Raw genomic sequence first — 20,644 nt, 5'->3', positions numbered from 1 at the left:
AACTTTTAGAAGATTTAAAAGTCAGTGAGTGTTGTAGAAAGGTGGAGGAGTTTAAGGGTAGGCTGAGGCTCTGATCTAAAAGTTTATTTATTAGTGTCACAAGTAGGCTTACATCAACACTGCAATTAAGTTACTGTGAAAATCCCCTAGTTGCCACACTCTGGCGCTTGTAAGGGTACATTGAGGGAGAACTTAGCATGGCCGATGCACTTAACCAGCACGTCTTACGGACTGTGGGAGGAAACCGGAACACCCGGAGGAAACCCACGCAGAGAATATGCAAACTCTACACAGACGGTGACCCAAGCCGGGAATTGAACCTGGATCCCTGGCGCTGTGAGGCAGCAGTGCTAACCGCTATGCCACCCTGGCGGAGTAAGAGTGTTGAGAGGTCTAAACAGCACGATTGCTAACTGGAGCTGGAGGGGTTTCCAGAGGTAGGGTGGGGCAAGAACATGCAAAGATGTGTTCAATGAGGGAATGTTTTGAATTCTTTTCTTTAGGGTGCAGGGTGCTGGGAGCTTGAGCAGGGAATATACTGGAGAGGTCAAATCTGAAGATAATGAAAACATGAATAACGTTTTCACGTAAGGATGAAGCAAGTACAAAGGTAAATGGTGTGGTCGTCAAAGTAGGTAGTCTTGAATGATGTAGGATATGGATGTGGGGTTTGAAGTTCATTTCAAGGTCCAACAAGACATTGGGGTTGTGAAGCAATAGATCTGTCTAAGGTCAGCAGCTACTGATAGCCGCTGAAACCATGTCAGGATAATAAAAATAATTACAATAATAACATTGAAATGGAGAGGAGGCGAGAGGGCAAATGAGATTGAGCGAGCATGCAAGAGTGCACATGTGCAACAAGGGTAGCCTTGTGTCAAATAATGAGGCACAATTGAAAGAAAAGGTGTGAAATAAATGGAGATCATTGAGTACTCGTCACTGGGTTAATAATTATTGGTACCTATAAGAAAATCTGTTATTTTACTGTACTGCTAGAAGCGCTTACAACTTAACAAGTCAATTTCATACAAAAGGTTCATCATTAATTTGACTGTATTCACCCATGTCTAGATACACCCATCTATTCAAAAATAAGAGAAAAACAAACACAAGTCACACCATCCTCAATAATATATGTATTTTAAATCAAACACAATTAAATAGGTATGATTTTAGATTAAGTACATGAATACTTATGCATCCGAAAACATAGAAATGGTACATAGTACCAAAAACCTACACACAGCCTGTTTTGTTTGTTTCTGTGATAATACTCAATCTCAATACAATTAGGTAGCATCTGATTAAATATCTCAATTTATCAGATATCAGCTAGTAATGAGTGATTTTCCAAAATTTTACAAAAAAAAAACAGATTTTGTCTCTTCCCCCACTCTGCTGATTTTTTTCGAACGAAAATCCTGAAGGTATCTTCTAAGGGCTGACAATAAAACAGACTGCAACAAACCAATGGAGTGGCATTTAGAACACAGCAAAGCTCTATTATAATAGTCACTTCAAATGTTCTCAAACCATACACCCAGAACCCAGATCTAAAGAGCGTTTTGCAATCCTTAGATTTTGCACCTCGATGCAGCAACTTCATGAGAAAAGAAAACCTTCATTTAGTATCCCGACTGGTATTAAAGGTGTTGAAACACGTGCACAACTGGGGGCTGGCGATCCTGGAATGCATAGTCTTCTTCATACAAACAACGGAGTAATATCAGACTGTGTAAAGTACAGTGTGGCTTCATGGCTGTGTTAACAGAAAGGAGGCGGCCTCTGCTGGACGTGAAGTGAAGCTGCTTGAATAGGAGGGTACAGGGACCAACTCTTCTTCCTTTTAGTCATAGCTATAATTAGGACAAAGAAAACACACACAACAATCAAACTGAAAGTTTCAAAAAGCTGTTACCCTCAGAGAACAAAGGAAAAAACAACTGATGTCTGTCATTGTAACTTGTGATCTAACAGATACAGGATAGGAAGCAGCAGCTGTTGAGTGCTACGGGTGCTTTTTTATCTAATCCATCCGAGTCTTATCCCTCTAACAGTCAGTGTCGTCAACTTTTACTGCATGTCAAATCAAGTGATAAAGGACTATAAAACAGATTGCAACAAACCAGTGGAGTGCCATTTAGAATCAGCAAACCTACATTTTAAGTTTTAAAGTGTATTTTATGAGTCTCACAAGTAGGCTTACATTAACACTGCAATGAAGTTACTGTGAAAATCCCCTAGTCGCCACACTCCGGCGCCTAATGGAGAATTTAGCATGGCCAATGCACCTAACCAGCACGTCTTTCGGACTGTGGGAGGAAACCGCAGCACCCGGAGGAAACCCACGCAGACACGGGGAGAGTGTGCAAACTCCACACAGACAGTCACCCAATTGAATTGAACCCGGCTTCCTGGCACTGTGAAGCAGCAGTACTAACCACTGTATTGTATATTGTAACCACTGTATTGTATTGTGCAACCACTGTATTGTAAAGCCCATTTCAAATGTTCTCCAACCGTAACATCCAGAACAAAAAAGGTCACTTTCTTAAACCGTTTTCTCTCCCTTCTTCTACCCATCAGCCTGCAAAGTGCTCCAAGACACGTATCTATAGAAATACAAGCAGTTGCTACTCTATTCACTATATATAGTGCAATTATTATTAAAGCTAAACCATTATGTATTTTGAGTCTTTTCTGTATCTCTAGCTCTCCCTAAATGTGATATAATGCTCTGGCCCTTCACCGTAATTGTTATACTCACTGATTCAGTCACATGATACAACAATACAATCCCATCAATCTTTTGAGAAAGCTGTGCTAGATAACACAGTACTGCAAAAAAATAACATTTACACCAGATATTAGGGCTGCATCACGATCCCCGCACCCCAGGGAGCTCTCATGACTGCTCAAGCTTCACTCTTTCAGTTTAAGGAGTCACATGAAATTCTCGAGATGTACTGCAGTCTCTGAACTCACGCTGTTCGTGTTTGCATAGCTGTTACAAAAGCAGGTGTTGCATTTAATAGCTGAAGTGCAGTATTAAAACAACAGCTGCATGAAGAATCTTAACCCGCTGTGATCAGTGTGCACTGAAAGCCCATTTCTGCCCGTTTCCTGCTTCTCTTATTTCACTCAGTTTATGGGATGAAGCTATAACAGACAATACATACTTTATTCAGCGACTTGTACACAGTTAAAACAAAACCACAAGCTGTACAACGCAATAGTATCATAATATCAAATTCTAAACTTACAATCACCTCATTATAGGAAGGATGTGGAAGCGCTGGAAGGAGTGCAGAGGAGATTTACCAGGATGCTGCCTGGTTTGGAGGGTAGGTCATATGAGGAAAGGTTGAGGGAGCTAGGGCTGTTCTCTCTGGAGCGGAGGAGGCTGAGGGGAGACTTAATAGAGGTGTATAAAATGATGAAGGGGATAGATAGAGTGAACGTTCAGAGACTGTTTCCTCGGGTGGATGGAGCTATTACAAGGGGGCATAACTGTAGGGTTCGTGGTGGGAGATACAGGACGGATATCAGAGGTAGGTTCTTTACGCAGAGAGTGGTTGGGGTGTGGAATGGACTGCCTGCAGTGATAGTGGAGTCAGACACTTTAGAAACATTTAAGCGGTTATTGGATAGGCACATGGAGCACACCAGGATGATAGGGAGTGGGATAGCTTGATCTTGGTTTCAGATAAAGCTCGGCACAACATCGTGGGCCGAAGGGCCTGTTCTGTGCTGTACTGTTCTATGTTCTATGTTCTAATTAGGAACTGGAGTAGGCCATTCAGCCCCTCGTACATTGCCCATTCAATGTGGGATGACTGGAAACTAAGAAAGCAAATTAAAATAGAGTGAAAATAAATCACACCCTTAAAGTATGGTTTACTGTTTGTTTGCTGAAGAAACTTCATTAAAAAAAAAGAACAGTACAGCACAGGAACAGGCCCTTCGGCCCACCTAGCCTGTGCCGACACATGACAGCTTTCTAAACTAAAGACTTTTTGCCTCTACCCAGTCCGTATCCCTCTATTCCCTGCCTATCCACGTATCTGTCAAGATGCCTCTTAAATGTTGCTATTGTATCCGCTTCTATTGCCTCCTCTGGCAGTGCGTTCCAAGCACTCACCACCCTCTGGATTAAAAAAAAACTTGCCTCTCACATCTCCTTTAAAATTTCCCCTTTTTACTTTCAACTTATGTCCCCTAGTAATTGACATTTCTACCCTGGAAAAAAGACACTGACTCTCCATTCTATCCATGCCTCTCATAATTTTGTAAACTTCTATCAGTCACCGCTCAGCCTCCAACGTTCAGGTGAAACCAAACCAAGTTTGTCCAATCTCTCCTCATAGCTAATATCCTCCAAACCAGGTAACATTTTGTAAACCTTTTCTGTACCCTCTCTAAAACCTCCACATCCTTCTGGTAGTATAGCAACCAGAACTGTATGCAATATTTCAAATGTGGCTTAACTAAAAGTTCTATACAGCTGCAACATGACTTGCCAATTTTTACACGCTATGCCACAACTGATGAAGGCAAGTATGCCATATGCCTTCTCGACCACCTTATCCACCTGTATTACCACTTTCAGGGAACTATGGACCTGAACGCCTATATCCCTCTGTATGTTAATGCTTCTAAGGGTTCTACCATTTATTGTATACTTCCCTCCTGCATTAGATCTTTCAAAATGCATCACCTTGCATTTGTCCAGATTAAATTCATCTGCCATTTCTCTGCCCAAGTCCCCAACCTACCTATTTCCTGGTGTTTCCTCTGGCAATCCTCCCCATTATCTGCAGCTCCCTCAATCTTTTGTGTTGTCCGCAAACTTACTAATCAGACCACCTACATTCTCCTCCAAATCATTTATATATATATATTACAAAAAACAGCGGTCTCAGCACTGATCCTGTGAAACACCACTGGTCACAGATCACTAGTCAGAAAAACATCCTTCCACCGTTACATTCTGTCTTCTATGACCAAACCAGTTCTGTACCCATCTTACCATCTCACTGTGGATCCCATATCACTTCACCTTTTGTATCAGCCTGCCATGAGGGACCTTGTCAAAGGCCTTGCTAAAGTCCATGTAGACAACATCCACCGCCCTGCCCTTATCAATCAACTTTGTCACTCCCTCAAAAAACTCAATCAAGTTTGAGAGATACAATCTCCCCCGCATAAAACCATGCTGCCTATCACGAATAAGCCCATAATTTTCCAAATGTGAGTAAATCCTGTCCCTAAGAATCCTCTCCAATGATTTCCCTACCACTGATACAAGGCTCACCGGCCTGTAATTTCCAGGATTATCCCTGTTGCCCTTCTTAAACAAAGGGACATTCATATAGTACATTAGTATAGACACATTGTACTACAGTGACAGCTTAATTCAGTCTGACAAAGAGTGTCAGCTCTTAGGAATGAACTGATTAATGCGCTAAATCTTGCCACAAATGATATGAGTGGGAAAAATTGTTCCATTGAGATACCTGATATATATTCAGCTATTGAAAAATTTAAAGCAAATGTTTTCTAGTCTGGTTGAGATATTGAGATCATTGATCTTGCATATTAATGATTCATTTCTTTATGGAATGCTATCCAATAATTTTATAAGTAGGTCCTATAAAACAAAACTCCCTTGCAATAAAACACATCAAGAGAATTTGAGTGGCCATCGACAGCTGCTGGACAAATGCTTCTCTCTCAGCCTAATCTTCAATTTGTCTCTATCTGAATGGAGACGAGATGAAAATGATGCTCCAGTCCTATTCAGATTTCCTCCATCACTTCTTTCTCCAGTATCCCCTGGTTAAAGTGCATTCTAATAGTGTTTTGGCACGGTTTGTAAATTGACCATCTCAAAATAGCACTGCCTTCATTTTTGCTTTTGCATTGCTCAGTCTTTTTTAAAAGCAAATGCTACCCCTCCTGTTCATTGCTTCCCTCCCTGACCCCACCACCCCCCTGCTCGCAATCTCTGATTCTTCCCTTCCAAGAATGCTCTCTCCATTACTAGAGATAGACTATCCACCAATATCCACTGCCTCCCACAGCTATCTTCACTACACTTCCTTTAATCTTACTTTCTGTTGGGACTCTATTCCATTCTCCCCATTTCTCCATCTGTTCTGATGATGCCACCTTCAATATCAGCGCTACCTATATATCAGAATTATAATATCACAGGGGGGAGGCCATTTGGTCCATTGTGTCTGTGCTTGGTCTTGAAAGGAGCAATTCACCTAGTTTCACTCCCCTGCCTTCTCCCTGTAGCCCCTGCACAGTCTTCCTTTCCAAATAATTCAATTTCCTCTTGAATGCCTCCACCACACTCAGCCATGCATTCCAGATCCTAACCACCCGCTGTGTGAAAAGGTTTTTCTCATGTCACCTTTGCTACTTTAAATCTGTACCCTCTTAGTCTTGATCATTCCACGAATGGAAACAGTTTTTTCCTTCATCCACCTCATGATAGGTCTGTCAAATCTCCTCTCAACCCTCTCTTCTTGAAGAAAAACAGTCCCAATTTCTCCAATCTAACCAATTAACTCAAGTTCCTCATCCCTGGAACAATTCTTCAGAATTTTGTCTGTACTCTCTTCCTAAAGTGTGGCACTTAGGAGAAGGACACAATAGACCAGTTGAGGCCAAACTATTTTCTACACAAATGTAACATACCTCACTTGCTTTTGTAGTCAATGCCCCTATTAAGATAACCTAGGATGCCTTTTGCTTCAATAACCGCTCTTTCAATCTGTCCTGCTGCCTTCAATGATTCATGCACATATACACCCAGGTCCCTTTGCTCCTGGACACTCTTTATAATTACATCCATTATTTCCTATGGCCTCTCTATGTTCTTCCGACCAAAATGAATCACTTCACAACTTCTCTGCATTTCATCTGCCATTTGTCCACCCATTTCGCCAACATGTCTACACTCTTTTGAACTTCTACACTAACCTCCTCACAGTTCACAATACTCCCAAGTTTCACACCATCTGCAAATTTTGCGATTCGGCAAAGGTTGTTCATATCAGGAAGAGCAGGAATTCTAACACCAACCTTTGAGAAACTTCCTCCAGTCCAAAAAACACACATTAACCATCACTACTGTCTCCGGTCACTCAGCCCATTTTGTTTTCTTCTCTCCTCTAAACTGGGGACTCCCCTTCAATGTGGTTAACCAGGCCCTTAACTTTGTTCATTCCATTTCCCACACTTCTGCTCTTAGCCCTTACCTCATTCACAGCAAAGACAGGGTTCCTCATCCTCCATCCTGCAAGTTTCCAAATTCGATAGACCATCTTCTGCCATTCTTACCACTTTTCGAGTGATGCCACCACCAACGCATCTTCCTCTTGACTCCCTTTTCATCCTTGCATTCGGACTGCTCCCTCCAGGACACCCTGGTCCATTCCTCAAACCAGCCCCAACATTCCCTTCCCATGCAAGCGCAGATGATGCAACACCTTTTGGCTCCTCTCCATCTACGGTCTAGGGCCCCAAGCAAGTAACATAGCGACTTATTTGTACTGCTTTCAATTTAGCGGATTGTCTTCACTGCTGTCTAAGCAGTCTCTTCTACAGTGGGGAGACCCAAATGCAGATTGGGTGACTGCTTTGGGGGACATCTCTGTTCGATTCATAAGCATAACACTGATCTTACTGTTGCCTGTCATTTTAATGCTCTATCCCCCTCCCACTTTGACCCCACTATCCTCATTTTCCTACACAGTTCCAGTGAAGTTCAATGGAAGCTCCATCAAAAGCCTCTTTCAATTAGGCACTTCACTACTTTCCAGACTCAACATCAAGTTCAACAACTTCAGATCACCTCCTCCACCATTTTTCAGATGATAGCTGTTGGTGATGATTCTGCCATTCCCATTCATTTCTCTGCTGGACCCTACTTTGTTTTACACGTCCCATTGGCATATCCTCCTGCTTTTCACCATCATTCACAGAATCCCTACAGTACAGAAGGAGGCCATTCAGCCCATCGAGTCTGTACTGACCACAATCCCTATTCCTGTAACCCCACACATTTACCCTGCTTATCCCCTGACACTAGGATCAATTTAGCATGGTCAATCAACCTAACCCACACATCTTTGGAGTGTGGGAAGAAACCGGAGCATCCGGAGGAAACCCACAGACACGGGGAGAAAATGCAAACTCTGCTCACAGTGACCCGGGCAGGGAATTGAACCTGGGCCCCTGGCGCTGTGAAGCAGCAGTGCTAACCACTGTGCCACCTTTTGCCATTTTTACTCTCCTACCTTCCACCCCATCATAGATCTTCCCTTTTGCTCTTCCGTCCTCCTCCCTCTAAACATGTTCAAGATCTGTCAGGTCATCAACTTGGTCCAGCTCTGACTTACGGTTACTGACCTGAAACATTAACCGTTTCTCGCTCAACAGTTGGAGCCTGACTTGTTGAGTATTTCAAGCATTTTCAGTATGTATTCCAGATTTTCGGCATCTGCAGTAATTTACTTTTGTAGTAGAGTTTAAGGATAGCATTAGATTAAAGGAAGAGGCTTGTAACATTGCCAAGAAGACAAGTAAGCCTGAAAGTCGGGAGAGATTCAAAGGCCAGCAAAGGGTGACTATAAAAGTGATAGAGAGAAAATAGATAAGTGTAAACAAGCAAGAAATATAAACAGAGATTGTAAGAACTTCTAGAAGTATGTAAATAGGATGAGAGTAGTGAAAATAAATGTGCATTCCTTAGCGGTCACGGCAGGGAAAAATCAGGATGTTCTCCGTCATGGGGAACTACAGGGCACAACCTAAAAATGAGGAATTTCTTCTCTTTGATGGTCATTTGTCTTTGGAATTCTCTTCCACAGACAGTGGAGGATGCTGGGTCACTGAAAATATTCAAGGCCGAGTTAGACACATTTTTGATAGAAAGGGAATCAAGAGTTATGGGCAGTAGGAAGGAAAGTGGAGTTAAGACCACAATCAGATCAGCCAGGGTCTTGTTGAATGGCGAAGCAGGCTTGATGGGCCAAATGGCCGACTCCTGCTCCTATTTCTTATGATCTTATGAATAGGGCAATGTCAATGATGTTACACAAATAATTTTTAACTGACGTAGCAGCAGGCAGAGAACCAGAAATAGTGGGGAACCAAGCATCCGATGTGAGTGAGGAGCTTAAAAGTAATTAATGCTAGTAAGGAAATTAATGGGATTGAAAGGTGAAAAAATCCTTTAGATCTGATGGCCTGCATCAAAAGAGGTGGCTGCAGACATAGGGAATGCATTGGCTGGGATCTTCCGAATTTCACTAGATTCTGGAACAATCCCAGTGGTTTGGAAGATAGTAAATGCAACATCGTTGTTCAAAAATGCAGAGAGGGAAAAACAGAAAACGGGACGGCACGGTGGTGCAGTGGTTAGCACTGCTGCCTGACAGCACCAGCGACCCGGTCTCGGTGTTTGCACTTTGCACATTCTCCCCGTATCTGCGGGGTTTCCTCCAGGAGCTCCAGTTTCCCCCCACAGTCCAAAGATGTGCGGGTTAGGTTGATTGGCCATGCTAAATTGACCCTAGTGTCAGGGGATTATATGCCGGGTAAATATGTGGGGTTACGGGAATAGGGCCTGGGTGGGATTGCGGTTGGCGCAGACTCGATGGGCCGAATGGCCTCCTTCTGCACTATAGCAATTCTATGATTCTAGAACTATAGGTCAGGTAGCCCGACATCAGTCACTGGGAAAATGCTAGATTCCATCATAAAGAAAGTGGTAACTGCTTTGCCATTCAATAAGACCCTGGCTGATCTGATTGTGGTCTTAACTCCACTTTCTTTCCATAACTCTTGATTCCCTTTCTATCAAAAATCATATGGTTGGCAAAGTCAATGCTTTTGGGACAGGGAAACAGTATGACACAAATTTATTGCCGTTTTTTGATGAAGGTAGATGAAGGGGAAACCAGTGGGTGTCATGTATTTAATTTTCAAAAGGCATTTGATTAAGTGCCACAGGAAAGGTTAGGATGCATGGAGGTATTGGCATGAATAGAGGATTGTTTAATGAACAAAAAATTGAGAATGGAAATAAATGGGTCATTTTCAGTTTGGTTGGTTTTTACTAGTGGGATGTTGCAAGGAGCAATGCTAGGATATCAACTAAAATATATGTAATTTTTCTGACTATACAAAGCTAAATACAAAGCATCCCAATAGCATTGTGGATCAACCCACAACATGTGGATTGGAGTGTTTCAAGAAGGCAGCTCACCATCACCTTCTCAAGAGCAACTAGGGATGGGCAATAAATGCTGGCCAGCCAGCGACGCCCATGTCCCACAAATGAATAAAAAAAAATAGGAAAGTAGGCAGTAAGAACTACACGGCATGATGGCACAGTGGTTAGCACTGCTGATTCACAGCGCCAGCAACCCGAGTTTGATTCCAGCCTCGGGTCACTGTCTGTGTGGAGTTTGCCCATTCTCCCTGCGTCTGCATGGGTTTCCTCCGGGTGCTCCGGTTTCCTCCCACAGTCCAAGGATGTGCAGGTTAGGTAGATTGGCCATGCTAAATTGCCCCTTCATGTCAGAGGGGCTAGCAGCCTGGTGGGATTGTTGTCGGTGCAGACTCGATGGGCCGAATGGCCTCCTTTTGCACTGTAGGGATTCTATGATTCTAAGATGGCTGAAGGGATATAGGCCTAAGTTGAGTGAGTGGGCAAGAAGGCAGAATATAGCTCAGGTAAATGTGATGTTTTTCATTTTAAGAGGAAGCAGAGAAAAACAATAAAAAGAAACTATTAAACGTTGGTGTTAACTGGGATTTTGAGTGACCGTGCGCACGAGACATTTGGAATCCTATGTACATAGCCTTACCCAAGAAAGAATATAATTTCCATGGAGGGATGTGCAATAGAGTTTCATTAGATTGATTCATGAGAGCAAGGAAAAAAAATTAGTAGAATTGGCCTATACTCTCCTTAGTTCAGAAGAATGAGAGATGATCTCATTGAAATATAAAGGATTCAGAGAAGTCTTACCTTTATGCCTTTATTAGCACCTTCTTTAGTCTTTAACACTCCCATTATTTGTGTCCATGACATCTTTGTCAGTCTCTCTTCTGAACTCCCACCTATCCCTGACCACCTTCTATTCTATCCTGCTCCACCTTCTCCACTGCCCTCTCCAACTATATAATCCAACACATTTCCGCCCCTCTTCAGTTCTGAAGAAGAATCTACGTTAACGTGGTTTCTCTCCCAACAGATGTTGCCAGACCTGCTGAGTTTTTCCAGCATTTTCTGTTTTGATTTAAGATTCAGAAAAGACTTGACATGGTGAATGCAGAGAGTCTGACTCCCTCCCTCACCATTAGCCACTTAGAGTTGGGACGAGGAGAAGTTTCTTCATTCAGAGAGTTGCAAATTTTTGCTATTTTCTACCCAGAACTCTTGAGGATATTCAGTCATTGAATATATTCAAGGCAGACTGATAGATTTCTTTTGGACTCTAAGGAAATCGCGGGATTATAAGGATTGGACAAGAAAGTGCAGTTGAGCTTGAAGATTAGCCAAGATCCTAATGAATGGGAAAGCAGGCCTGAGGGGCCTTAGGGTCCTCTCCTGCTCCTACTTATTATTTAATCTCTCCTGCATGCCACCATTTCTCCTCTGCCCCTTTTTGCCTGCCTCTCTACTTTTTTAAAAGCCTTTTGTTACATTCCTAATATTGTCCAGTTCCAATGAAAAGTCACCAACCTGAAACTATGGGGAATGGGTGACAGAGGGCATCATGCACAAAGCCAGAAAGTGAGTGCGAAAGCAAGGAGGAGGAAAACGAGAGATACAGAGAAAGAACCCAAGGTAGCGAGAGATTAAAGAAAAATACTGCAGATGTTGGAATCTGAAACAAAAACAGAAAATGCTGAAAAACCTCAGCAGGTCTGGCAGTATCTGTATAGAGAGAGAAAAGAGAGTTAATGTTTCGAGTCCATATGACTCTTCTCCAGAGCAAAAAGGTCGCAGGAGAAGTGACCTGCAAATGGAGAAACGTACAGTACTCTGCTAAAGAGCCAGTTCATCACTGCCATGTAGCTTCCATTATATTGTCTGCTTAAAATTCACCAACCATTTAATGTTTGCTATTTTCAATTTCCTTATGCTCTTGACAGGTGAAAAATAAGCACTTACCCGAGACACACAAATGTTTCCTTTACATTCTGGTCCACTGTGAACAACACAACATGTTATTGCAGAAGTTCTTAGTAGTAATACTGTTAAAGATGCAGTGTGTTAACAGCACTAGCTCATTACCTTTGTGGGCTTTGCAATGAGTGGCTCACTTTGTGCTTGTTGGATGACATCATTGACAATCATCTTGGCTATTTTCCATGCCATCTCTTCCTGGGCCTAAAACAGAAACAACTTCACAGCCCTGCATTGCTGAATGACTAGAAAAACTATATTGTACAAGATTATTTCAATTATTTCTCTAGTTTACACAAAAACAAAAAATGCTGGAAAATCTCAGTAGGTCTGACAGACAGCAGGGGCAGCACGGTGGCACAGTGGTTAGCACTGCTGCCTCACAGCACCAGGGACCCGGGTTCGATTCCTGGCTTGGGTCACTGTCCGTGTGGAGTTTGCACGTTCTCCCCATGTCTGCGTGGGGTTCCCCCAGTGCTCCGGTTTCTGCCCACAGTCTGAAAGACATGCTGGTTAGCTGCATTGACCCGAACAGGCGCCAGAGTGTGGCGACTAGGGGAATTTCACAGTAACTTCATTCAAATGTAAGCCTTACTTATGACTAATGTACTTTAACTTTTTCGTATCTGTGGGAAGGGAATAGAGCCAACGTTTCGAGTCTGGATGACCCTTCACCAGCTCTGACAAAAGGTCATCCAACCTCGAAACGTTGGCTCTATTCTCTCCCCACAGATCTGTCAGACCTACTGAGATTTTCCAGCATTTCCTGTTTTTATTTCAGATTCCAACATCCGCAACATTTTGCCTTTATTTTTCTAGCTTCTTCCTTTGCACCTAACATGCCCTTTGACATGGTCCCCTCATGTCCATCTCCATCTGAAACATTGGAATTAGCCGATATTGCCATTTGATGGTTCCCGAATGATCAAATTTGATTTTTAAAAAATATATATATAATAAATATGCATGGGACATTAATAGAAAATTACTTTTCAGCTATTGATTCACAGCTGGGAAGAGGAGAAAAATAAAGCAGCAATTGGGCGTAACTTTCATTAAAAAGTCAGAATCCAATACAAGAGTATCATTGCAGTTAGGTGATGTCTTTCATTTCCAATGTCAGGTGCAAGAGGGGAGGGCACTCAAAGCAGTAAAAGGGAAACAGTGCAGAGTACAGAATGGAGAGGGGGGGGTTTGAACGGTGGAAAAGACATAGGCCTGATGTTGACTATGAACAGTAGATGGAGATCAATGCTCATGTTGTGTGCTAATCGTGGATGTAAATAAATATGTTGCGGGTTATTTCTGACATGGTTCATAAAAGCTCAGGAAATACCAATCACGTTTGAAAATGATCTCAATTTTCTCTAGCTGGAGACTGGGATTAATTAAATTCGTGCTGCAAGTGGGGCACTAATGAAAAGAAAAACATATTTATCGATCCCTACTGAACTCATTGAAAAACAAAGAAGTTGCAGCAAGGGAAACGTAGATCATACTGGTTTGCCTGTCATGTTTGGTGGGTTAATGGGTTAGCTCGTCTGACCATGCAGTCAACATAAATGCTGCAGCACAAGCTCTCGCATGCGGTCACATACTGTGCCTGCTCATTGCAACTCATTGCAAAGCAGCCAGCATAATTAAGGACCCCACGCACCCCGGACATTCTCTCTTCCACCTTCTTCCGTCGGGAAAAAGATACAAAAGTCTGAGGTCATGTACCAACCGACTCAAGAACAGCTTCATCCCGGGTGTTGTCAGACTTTTGAATGGACCTACTTTGCATTAAGTTGATCTTTCTCTACACCCTAGCTATGACTGTTACACTACATTCTGCACTCTCTCGTTTCCTTCTCTATGAATAGTACGCTTTGTCTGTATAGCGCGCAAAAACAGTACTTTTCATTGTATACCAATACATGTGACAATAATAAATCAAAGTCAAATCAAACTATATTATGTGTAATATATAATTTAATTTAAAGGAGATGTACGAGGCAAATTTTTTTTTATACAGAGGGTGATTGGTGCCTGTAACTCGTTGCCAGGGGAGGTAGTGGAAGCAGATACAATAGTGACTTTTAAAGGGCGTCTTAACAAATACCTGAATAGGATGGGAATAGAAGGATATGATCTCTGGAAAGGTAGGGGGTATTAGTTCAGATGGGCAGCATGGTTGGGGCAGGCTTGGAAGGCTGAAGGGCCTGTTCCTGTGCTGTGATTTTCTTTGTTCCATCATCCAGCAGCAGTCAATAATTCATCGTCACACTACAGCATGTGATAAACACTAAACGATTTTCATCACCTCTCACTACTTTTGATTCCAAATCTGCACTCGTGGAGTTGGGAGATTTTTCCTGCTTTTAAAATGGATGAGAAAATCAGGGAAAAGTACAAATGTCACGTCCATGTCAGTGTAATTATATTACTGTCAATGAAAGTTGCTTGGTGTTTATCACATGCTCTGGTGCGAGGATGAATTATTGACTGCTGCTGGATGATAGAACAAAGAAAATTACAGCACAGGAACAGGCCCTTCGGCCCTCCAAGCCTGCACCGACCATGCTGCCCGTCTGAACTAAAACCCCCGACCCTTCCGGGGACCATATCCCTCCATTCCCATCCTATTCAGGTATTTATCAAGACGTCCCTTAAAAGTCATTATCGTATCTGCTTCCACGATCTCCCCCGGCAGCAAGTTCCAGGCATCCACCACTCTGTAAAAAAAAAAAACTTGCCTCGTACATCTCCTTTAAATTAAAATTATATATTACACATAATATAAGTAAGTTGAGGCCAAAATGTCGTCTGATTTCAAGAAGAAATTAGATATAGCTCTTGGGGCTAAAGGGATCGAGGGATACGGGGAGGTGAAATCAGGATATTGAATTCAATGGGATCAAAATGAATGGCAGAGCAGGATTGAAGGGCTGAATGGCCTCCTGCTTCTAGTTTCTGTGTTTCTAATATATTTATCTGTGTACATCATGTGAGGGATAAAGAGGAGACTGCAATTTCAAAATTAGCCATTGGATCTGCAGAAAATAATCTCGTGGCGCTTTACCATCATCAGTCCAACAGAGCTGAGAGTAACTTTGCAGATTTACAAAGGTTTCGGAGTAGCGATAGGCCCATTTAAACATTTAAAAAAAATAGTGGTCTCAATACGTACCTCATCTGTGCTCCCCTGTACCCATTTCTTCATAGCCTGTGAAAACATGGAACCTGTTTGACAATAATATAAAAATAGGTTAACCAACGTAGAGCACGACTCGAGTCAAATCCCTTTCTTTATATCGTTTCCAGAAAGGCAACACAGCCCTCAGTTTTCCTCCTGTTAAGTCGACAGTCGCATTTTAAAACAATGCGACGCTTTTGTTTTCCAGTTAACGCAGTTGCAGATGCCGGTGACTGTTACACAGATTGCTAATTGCAATGATCCAGTGGGTGAGCCCTTAATCCCCACCAGCTCTGTCAAGCGAAAGCAACAATTCAAGGGAAAGCACTGGGGGAAGAGGAGGGATAAAAAAAAAGAGGCAACTTTGGCTGCCTTTAGAGGCTGTGATTGTTAACAAAGTTCACATTTCTATGTCCCCATTTGTTCATTTCTTTCTGTTCTTCTTGCACAACACATAGAAAAGGTTATTCATCAGGCCGTGGTGTCTGTGATTTGCTACACATAGCACGTTGCCAGGCTGCACATATTCGCAAGGTTTCCTTAAATCAGATCTGAAGAATACCATAATAACTTACATTTATATGGTGCCTTTAATGTAGTGAAACGTCCCAAGGCATGTCACTGGAGTGTAATTCAGACAAAAACGGACACCGAGTCAATGACTGAAAAATTGCTCGAACATTTCTCAAATAGAAAACAACTCGGGCAAACACCTACCTTTCGATTTTTTCACATCTGGCTCTGGTTCAGACTCCCTTATAAACTGGCCAAGCTCATTTATCTTCCCAAATGTCATTCTCCTACCAAATAAATCAAGAACAATTCTGACACAATCGACATAAACTTGTTAACACAATGTAGTGCTCCCCATTTAATTTTCACGTTATTTATAGACTAATGTTGCAAAACTCTACATGACGCACAGCACTCTAATAGTACTGGGAGCCCCTTTAAGATAATGAGTCAATCTTAGTGCAAACTAAGGACTAAATACACGTGAGAACCACATGCTCTTTGGTATAGCTGACGGGAAAACTGAATCACCCTACTTAAGCGGTGTTCCGAACCATACAAAGAAGTTAAATTTAATTAAACTGCCTATGTTTTTTGTAGATACAAGTGCAACTAACTACATTCAGATACAAGCATTCATTTATATCTACAGGTATCCACAGTTTAATTAAAGGAAGGACATGAATGCACTGGAAGGGATGCAGGGGAGATTCATCAGGATGTTGCCTGGGATGGAACATTTAAGTTATAAAGAGAGGTTGGATAAGCTTGGGTTGTTTTCTCTGGAGCAGAGAAGACTGAGGGCGACCTGATTGAGGTGTTCAAAATTATGAGGGGCATGGACAGGGTGGATAGGGAGCAGCTGTTCCCCTTAGTTGAAGGGTCAGTTACGAGGGGACACAAGTTAAAAGTGAGGGGTGGGAGGTTTAGGAGGGACTTGAGGAAAAACCTTATTTTTTACCCAGAGGGTGGTGATGGTCTGGAATGCGCTGCCTGGGAGGATGGAGGCGGTGAGATGCCTCACAACCTTCATAAAGTACCTAGATGAGTACTTGGCACGCCATAACATTCAAGGCTATGGGCCAAGTGCTGACAAGTGGGTTTAGGTGGGCAGGTCAGGGCCTTCCATGCGTCGGTACAGACTCAATGGGCTGAAGGGTCTCTTCTGCACTGTCGCATTCTGTGATTCTGTTTGCAACAGATCTCGGAGTATCTGAATGAGCCCAAGAACTTCACTGCTCGCCCCTTCCAGCACTATGATCCACTTGATCAAAAGCTTAAAACACGAGTTACTGTAAACCGGGAAATTTTTAAACATTCATTTATGGGTTGTGTGTGTTGCTGGTGAGGCCAGTATTTATTGCCCATCCCTAATCATCCCCGAGCAGGTGGTGGTGAGCTGCCTTCTAAATCGCTGCAGTCCCTGTGTTGTAGGAACACCCAGAGTTCTGCTAGGAAGGGAGCTGCAGGACTTTGAACCAGCAACAGTGAAGCAATGGCAATACCGTTCCAAGTCAGGATGCTGTGTGATTTGGAGGGGAACTTCTAGGAGGTGAACTTCTAGGAGGTGGTGTTCCCACACATCTGCTGCTCTTGTCCTTCAAGATGTTCGAGGACACGGCTTTGGGAGGTTCTGCCAAGGGAGCCTTGGTGAATGGATCACTCACCTGATGAAGGGGCAGCGCTCCAAAAGCTTGTGCTACCAAATAAACCTGTTGGGCTTTAACCTAGTGTTGTGAGACTTCTTACTTGGTGAATGGAATTACTTTGCGGATTAGGGTGCCGGTTTTAAAATAATCTGAGTAACTGGGCGAAAACTTGAGTTCAAAACTATTTTTCCAAATTAAGAAGAACTCATTAAAAAAAACACGACTGCGCAGCCAGCCTTGACGTAACGTACTTAATGGTTTAGCGATTTAAAAAATGACCTGTCAGTTTCAGTGTATTTTTAACCAATGTCTTCTCTGGTCGTCTGTTACAAAGACATCTGTTATGACAGACAGAGAAAAGATCTACTGGTTCATCAAGCCTGTTCCACACAAATGGGATGCCTTGTGCATAATAATACATACACTCCCCCACCTCCCGCTACCACCTGCACCATGTAATCTCCTGGGAGGCGCAGGGGGAAAAAAAAACAAGTCTATTAGGGAGATATATCCTGGAAAATTCCTCTGCATAATCAAAACTCATCCATGTGACAGTTTTGGCCTCATTGTACCCAACAGCTTTTCTACCATGCCCTATTTTGAACTTAACAAGTATTCAGCGAAAAGACGATGAAAGCACATGAGCTCCTCAGTTTAAATATTTCCAGCAGTTGTCGTGACTCACCCTGCAAAAGTCCTGTGATATAAAGATTCTGGTTCTAGGCTTGCAGCATCAACTACTATTGCTTCATCAAAGTTTTTCAGGATTTTTACTGTGGCCTTTCTGACGCCATGCTATTTAAGAGAAAAAAAGAGATTTCATCTTCAATGTTGACGCAAAAACAAAGTTATACCGCTTGACACTTACTCTGGTCAAGGGAGATTGGTAAGAAGTCTCTCAACACCAGGTTAAAGTCCAACAGGTTTATTTGGCATCATGAGCTTTTGGAGCGCTGCTCCTTCATCAGGTGAGTGATGGGCAGCGCTCTGAAAGCTCGTGATTCCAAATAAATCTTTTCATTTTTGTTGGACTTTAACCTAGTATTGTGAGACTTCTCACTGTGTCCACCCTCAGTCCAATGCCGGCATCTCCACATCAAAGAAAATCATACACTTGTAGGGTGATTACACAGGAGGCAGTTCAGCCCATCAAGCTTGTGCTGGTTCTCTACAAGAATAATTCAGCTAGTCCCATTCCTCTATAGCCCTGCAAATATTTTCCCTCCCAGTAGTCACTCATTCGAAAGCCACAACTGAATTTGCCTTCAACAGTTTTTCAGGCAGACTATTCCGGATCGCAACACCACTGTTTCTTCATGTCGCCTTTGGTTCAGATGCCATTGTGTCCTGTGGTTCTCAATCTCTCCACCAATGGAAACAGTTTCGCTCTGTCTATTCTGTCTGGGCCCTCAAAACGTTTGGCGCCTCACTCAAATTTCCTCTCAACCTTCCCTTCTGTCAGAAAAACAAACCTATTAGTTCCAATCTGTCCATGTAACTGAAATCCCTCATCCCTGGAGCCATTCTCATAAATCTTTGCTGCCCCTTTTCAGATGTCTTCACATCCGTCCTGAAGTGTGGTTCCCAGAATTGGACAGAATACTGAGGCAGAACTGGTGGTTTTTAAAAGGCTCGCCATAATTTCATTGCTTTTGTACTCTATGCCACTATTTATATAGTCCAGGATCCTATGCGCTTTTAAACCCACTTAACCTGCCTCGCCACCTTCAATGATTTGTGCATATACGCCCTGTCCCTAGACTCCCTTTAGAAGTAGACCTTTTAATTTATATTGTTTCTCATGGATTTTCCTTCCAAAATGTGCCGTTATCCGCTTCTCTGCATTAAATTTCATCCGTCACGCCAGCCCACCCCGCCAGCCAATCTGTGCCTTGAGGTTTAACACTATACTGTCAATTTTACGTCTCGCTCGTCCAGAAATCGTAAAATCCCACCCGAGGTCAACGGACCTTCCCATTGTCCGCCCCTCGCCTGCTCCGATTCCTGTGGCGGGCGGGGCGGTAAAATTCCAGCCTGTAAGTTCACCACACTTGCAAGATTTGTGCCATCTACAACTAAATTACAGCAAATAGTGAACGTCTGAAGTTGTACAAGGGACGTAAAGCTACACGCGGAGGTATAATTCCTATTTTACCAATATCCAGTTAAATTGCAATATTTTCTGTTTTGTCCCATTTATTCATCCTCAGCTGTATGGCAGTATAAACCTTGGCATTTACCTTTTGGTGATGACCTGTTTTTGTGCTGTAAATAGTATGTAATGCACCCAGTACCGGTAGGATAGAACCATGTAGAACTTAGCCAGATCATTCAGATATTAAGCCTTGGCCTCAACCACAGGCAACTGTCTCAGAATGACATTTCAGTTCTCAGAGCTATTGCATTGCCTCTTCTGGGGGTGGGGGGGGGGGGGGGGGGGGGGGGGTGAACAGCTTATTTACATTCATCTTGTTGAATTCTAGAGCACAGCTTTCTCCTTCCATCAACACTACCAATATAGATTAAACGGTCTTTCATGTCATTTGTCGTTCCTGTGACCTTCTGTCCAAATTGGTTCTTGTATTTGGCTTCGTAACAGCCAGAACTTTTCAAGGGTAATTTATAAGATGTGGAGCACTTTGAGATATCCTGTAGGTGTGTTAATAAGCTACATAAATGAAAGGCTTATTTTAAGCTATACGCCGGAGCTCTATCACCTCACCCACCATGGAATTGGCGAGGGCCCGACAACGGAAATCTCCATTAACCTCAGGCGCGAATTTCCAGTCTCACCCAAGCAAGGCCGTAAAAATCCCACCCATAAAATTATTTTTTTTTAAAAAATACTCACAAGTAAATGGAATATTTTACTCCTGTGGTCAGTATAGACTCGATGGGCCGAATGACCTCCTTCTGTACTGTAGGGATTCTCTAACTGTAACACTATATTCTGCAACCTCTCCTTCCCTTCTCCCCTATGTACTCTATGCACGGTATGCTTTGTCTGTATAGCTCGCAAGAAACAATACTTTTCACTGTATATTAATACATGTGACAATAATAAATCTAATCAAGCAAAGTATA

The 20,644-nt window shown here is 42.7% G+C and overlaps 1 protein-coding gene across 4 annotated transcripts in view; it reads right to left on the bottom strand.

Annotated features, from left to right (window-relative positions):
* Window positions 1–1,126: 1,126 nt before the first annotated feature.
* Window positions 1,127–20,644, bottom strand: part of akap10 (A kinase (PRKA) anchor protein 10) — a 95,635-nt gene continuing 76,117 nt past the window's right edge. For 2 of the 4 annotated variants that reach the window (XM_078224771.1, XM_078224769.1), the window contains 6 exons: window positions 18,246–18,355; window positions 16,116–16,198; window positions 15,393–15,445; window positions 12,329–12,424; window positions 12,206–12,242; window positions 1,127–1,859 (listed from right to left, as the gene is read on the bottom strand). In XM_078224771.1, the coding sequence (XP_078080897.1) occupies window positions 12,228–12,242; window positions 12,329–12,424; window positions 15,393–15,445; window positions 16,116–16,198; window positions 18,246–18,355 (357 nt within the window). In that variant the 3' untranslated portion in view covers window positions 1,127–1,859; window positions 12,206–12,227. The remainder of the gene's footprint in view (window positions 1,860–12,205; window positions 12,243–12,328; window positions 12,425–15,392; window positions 15,446–16,115; window positions 16,199–18,245; window positions 18,356–20,644) is intronic. The other 2 variants (XM_078224770.1, XM_078224772.1) reach the window with 1 other exon arrangement.

This window comes from Mustelus asterias, chromosome 12 (assembly GCF_964213995.1).
Source record: "Mustelus asterias chromosome 12, sMusAst1.hap1.1, whole genome shotgun sequence".
NCBI lineage: Eukaryota > Metazoa > Chordata > Chondrichthyes > Carcharhiniformes > Triakidae > Mustelus > Mustelus asterias.
This window is presented reverse-complemented; position numbering and strand designations above follow the sequence as displayed.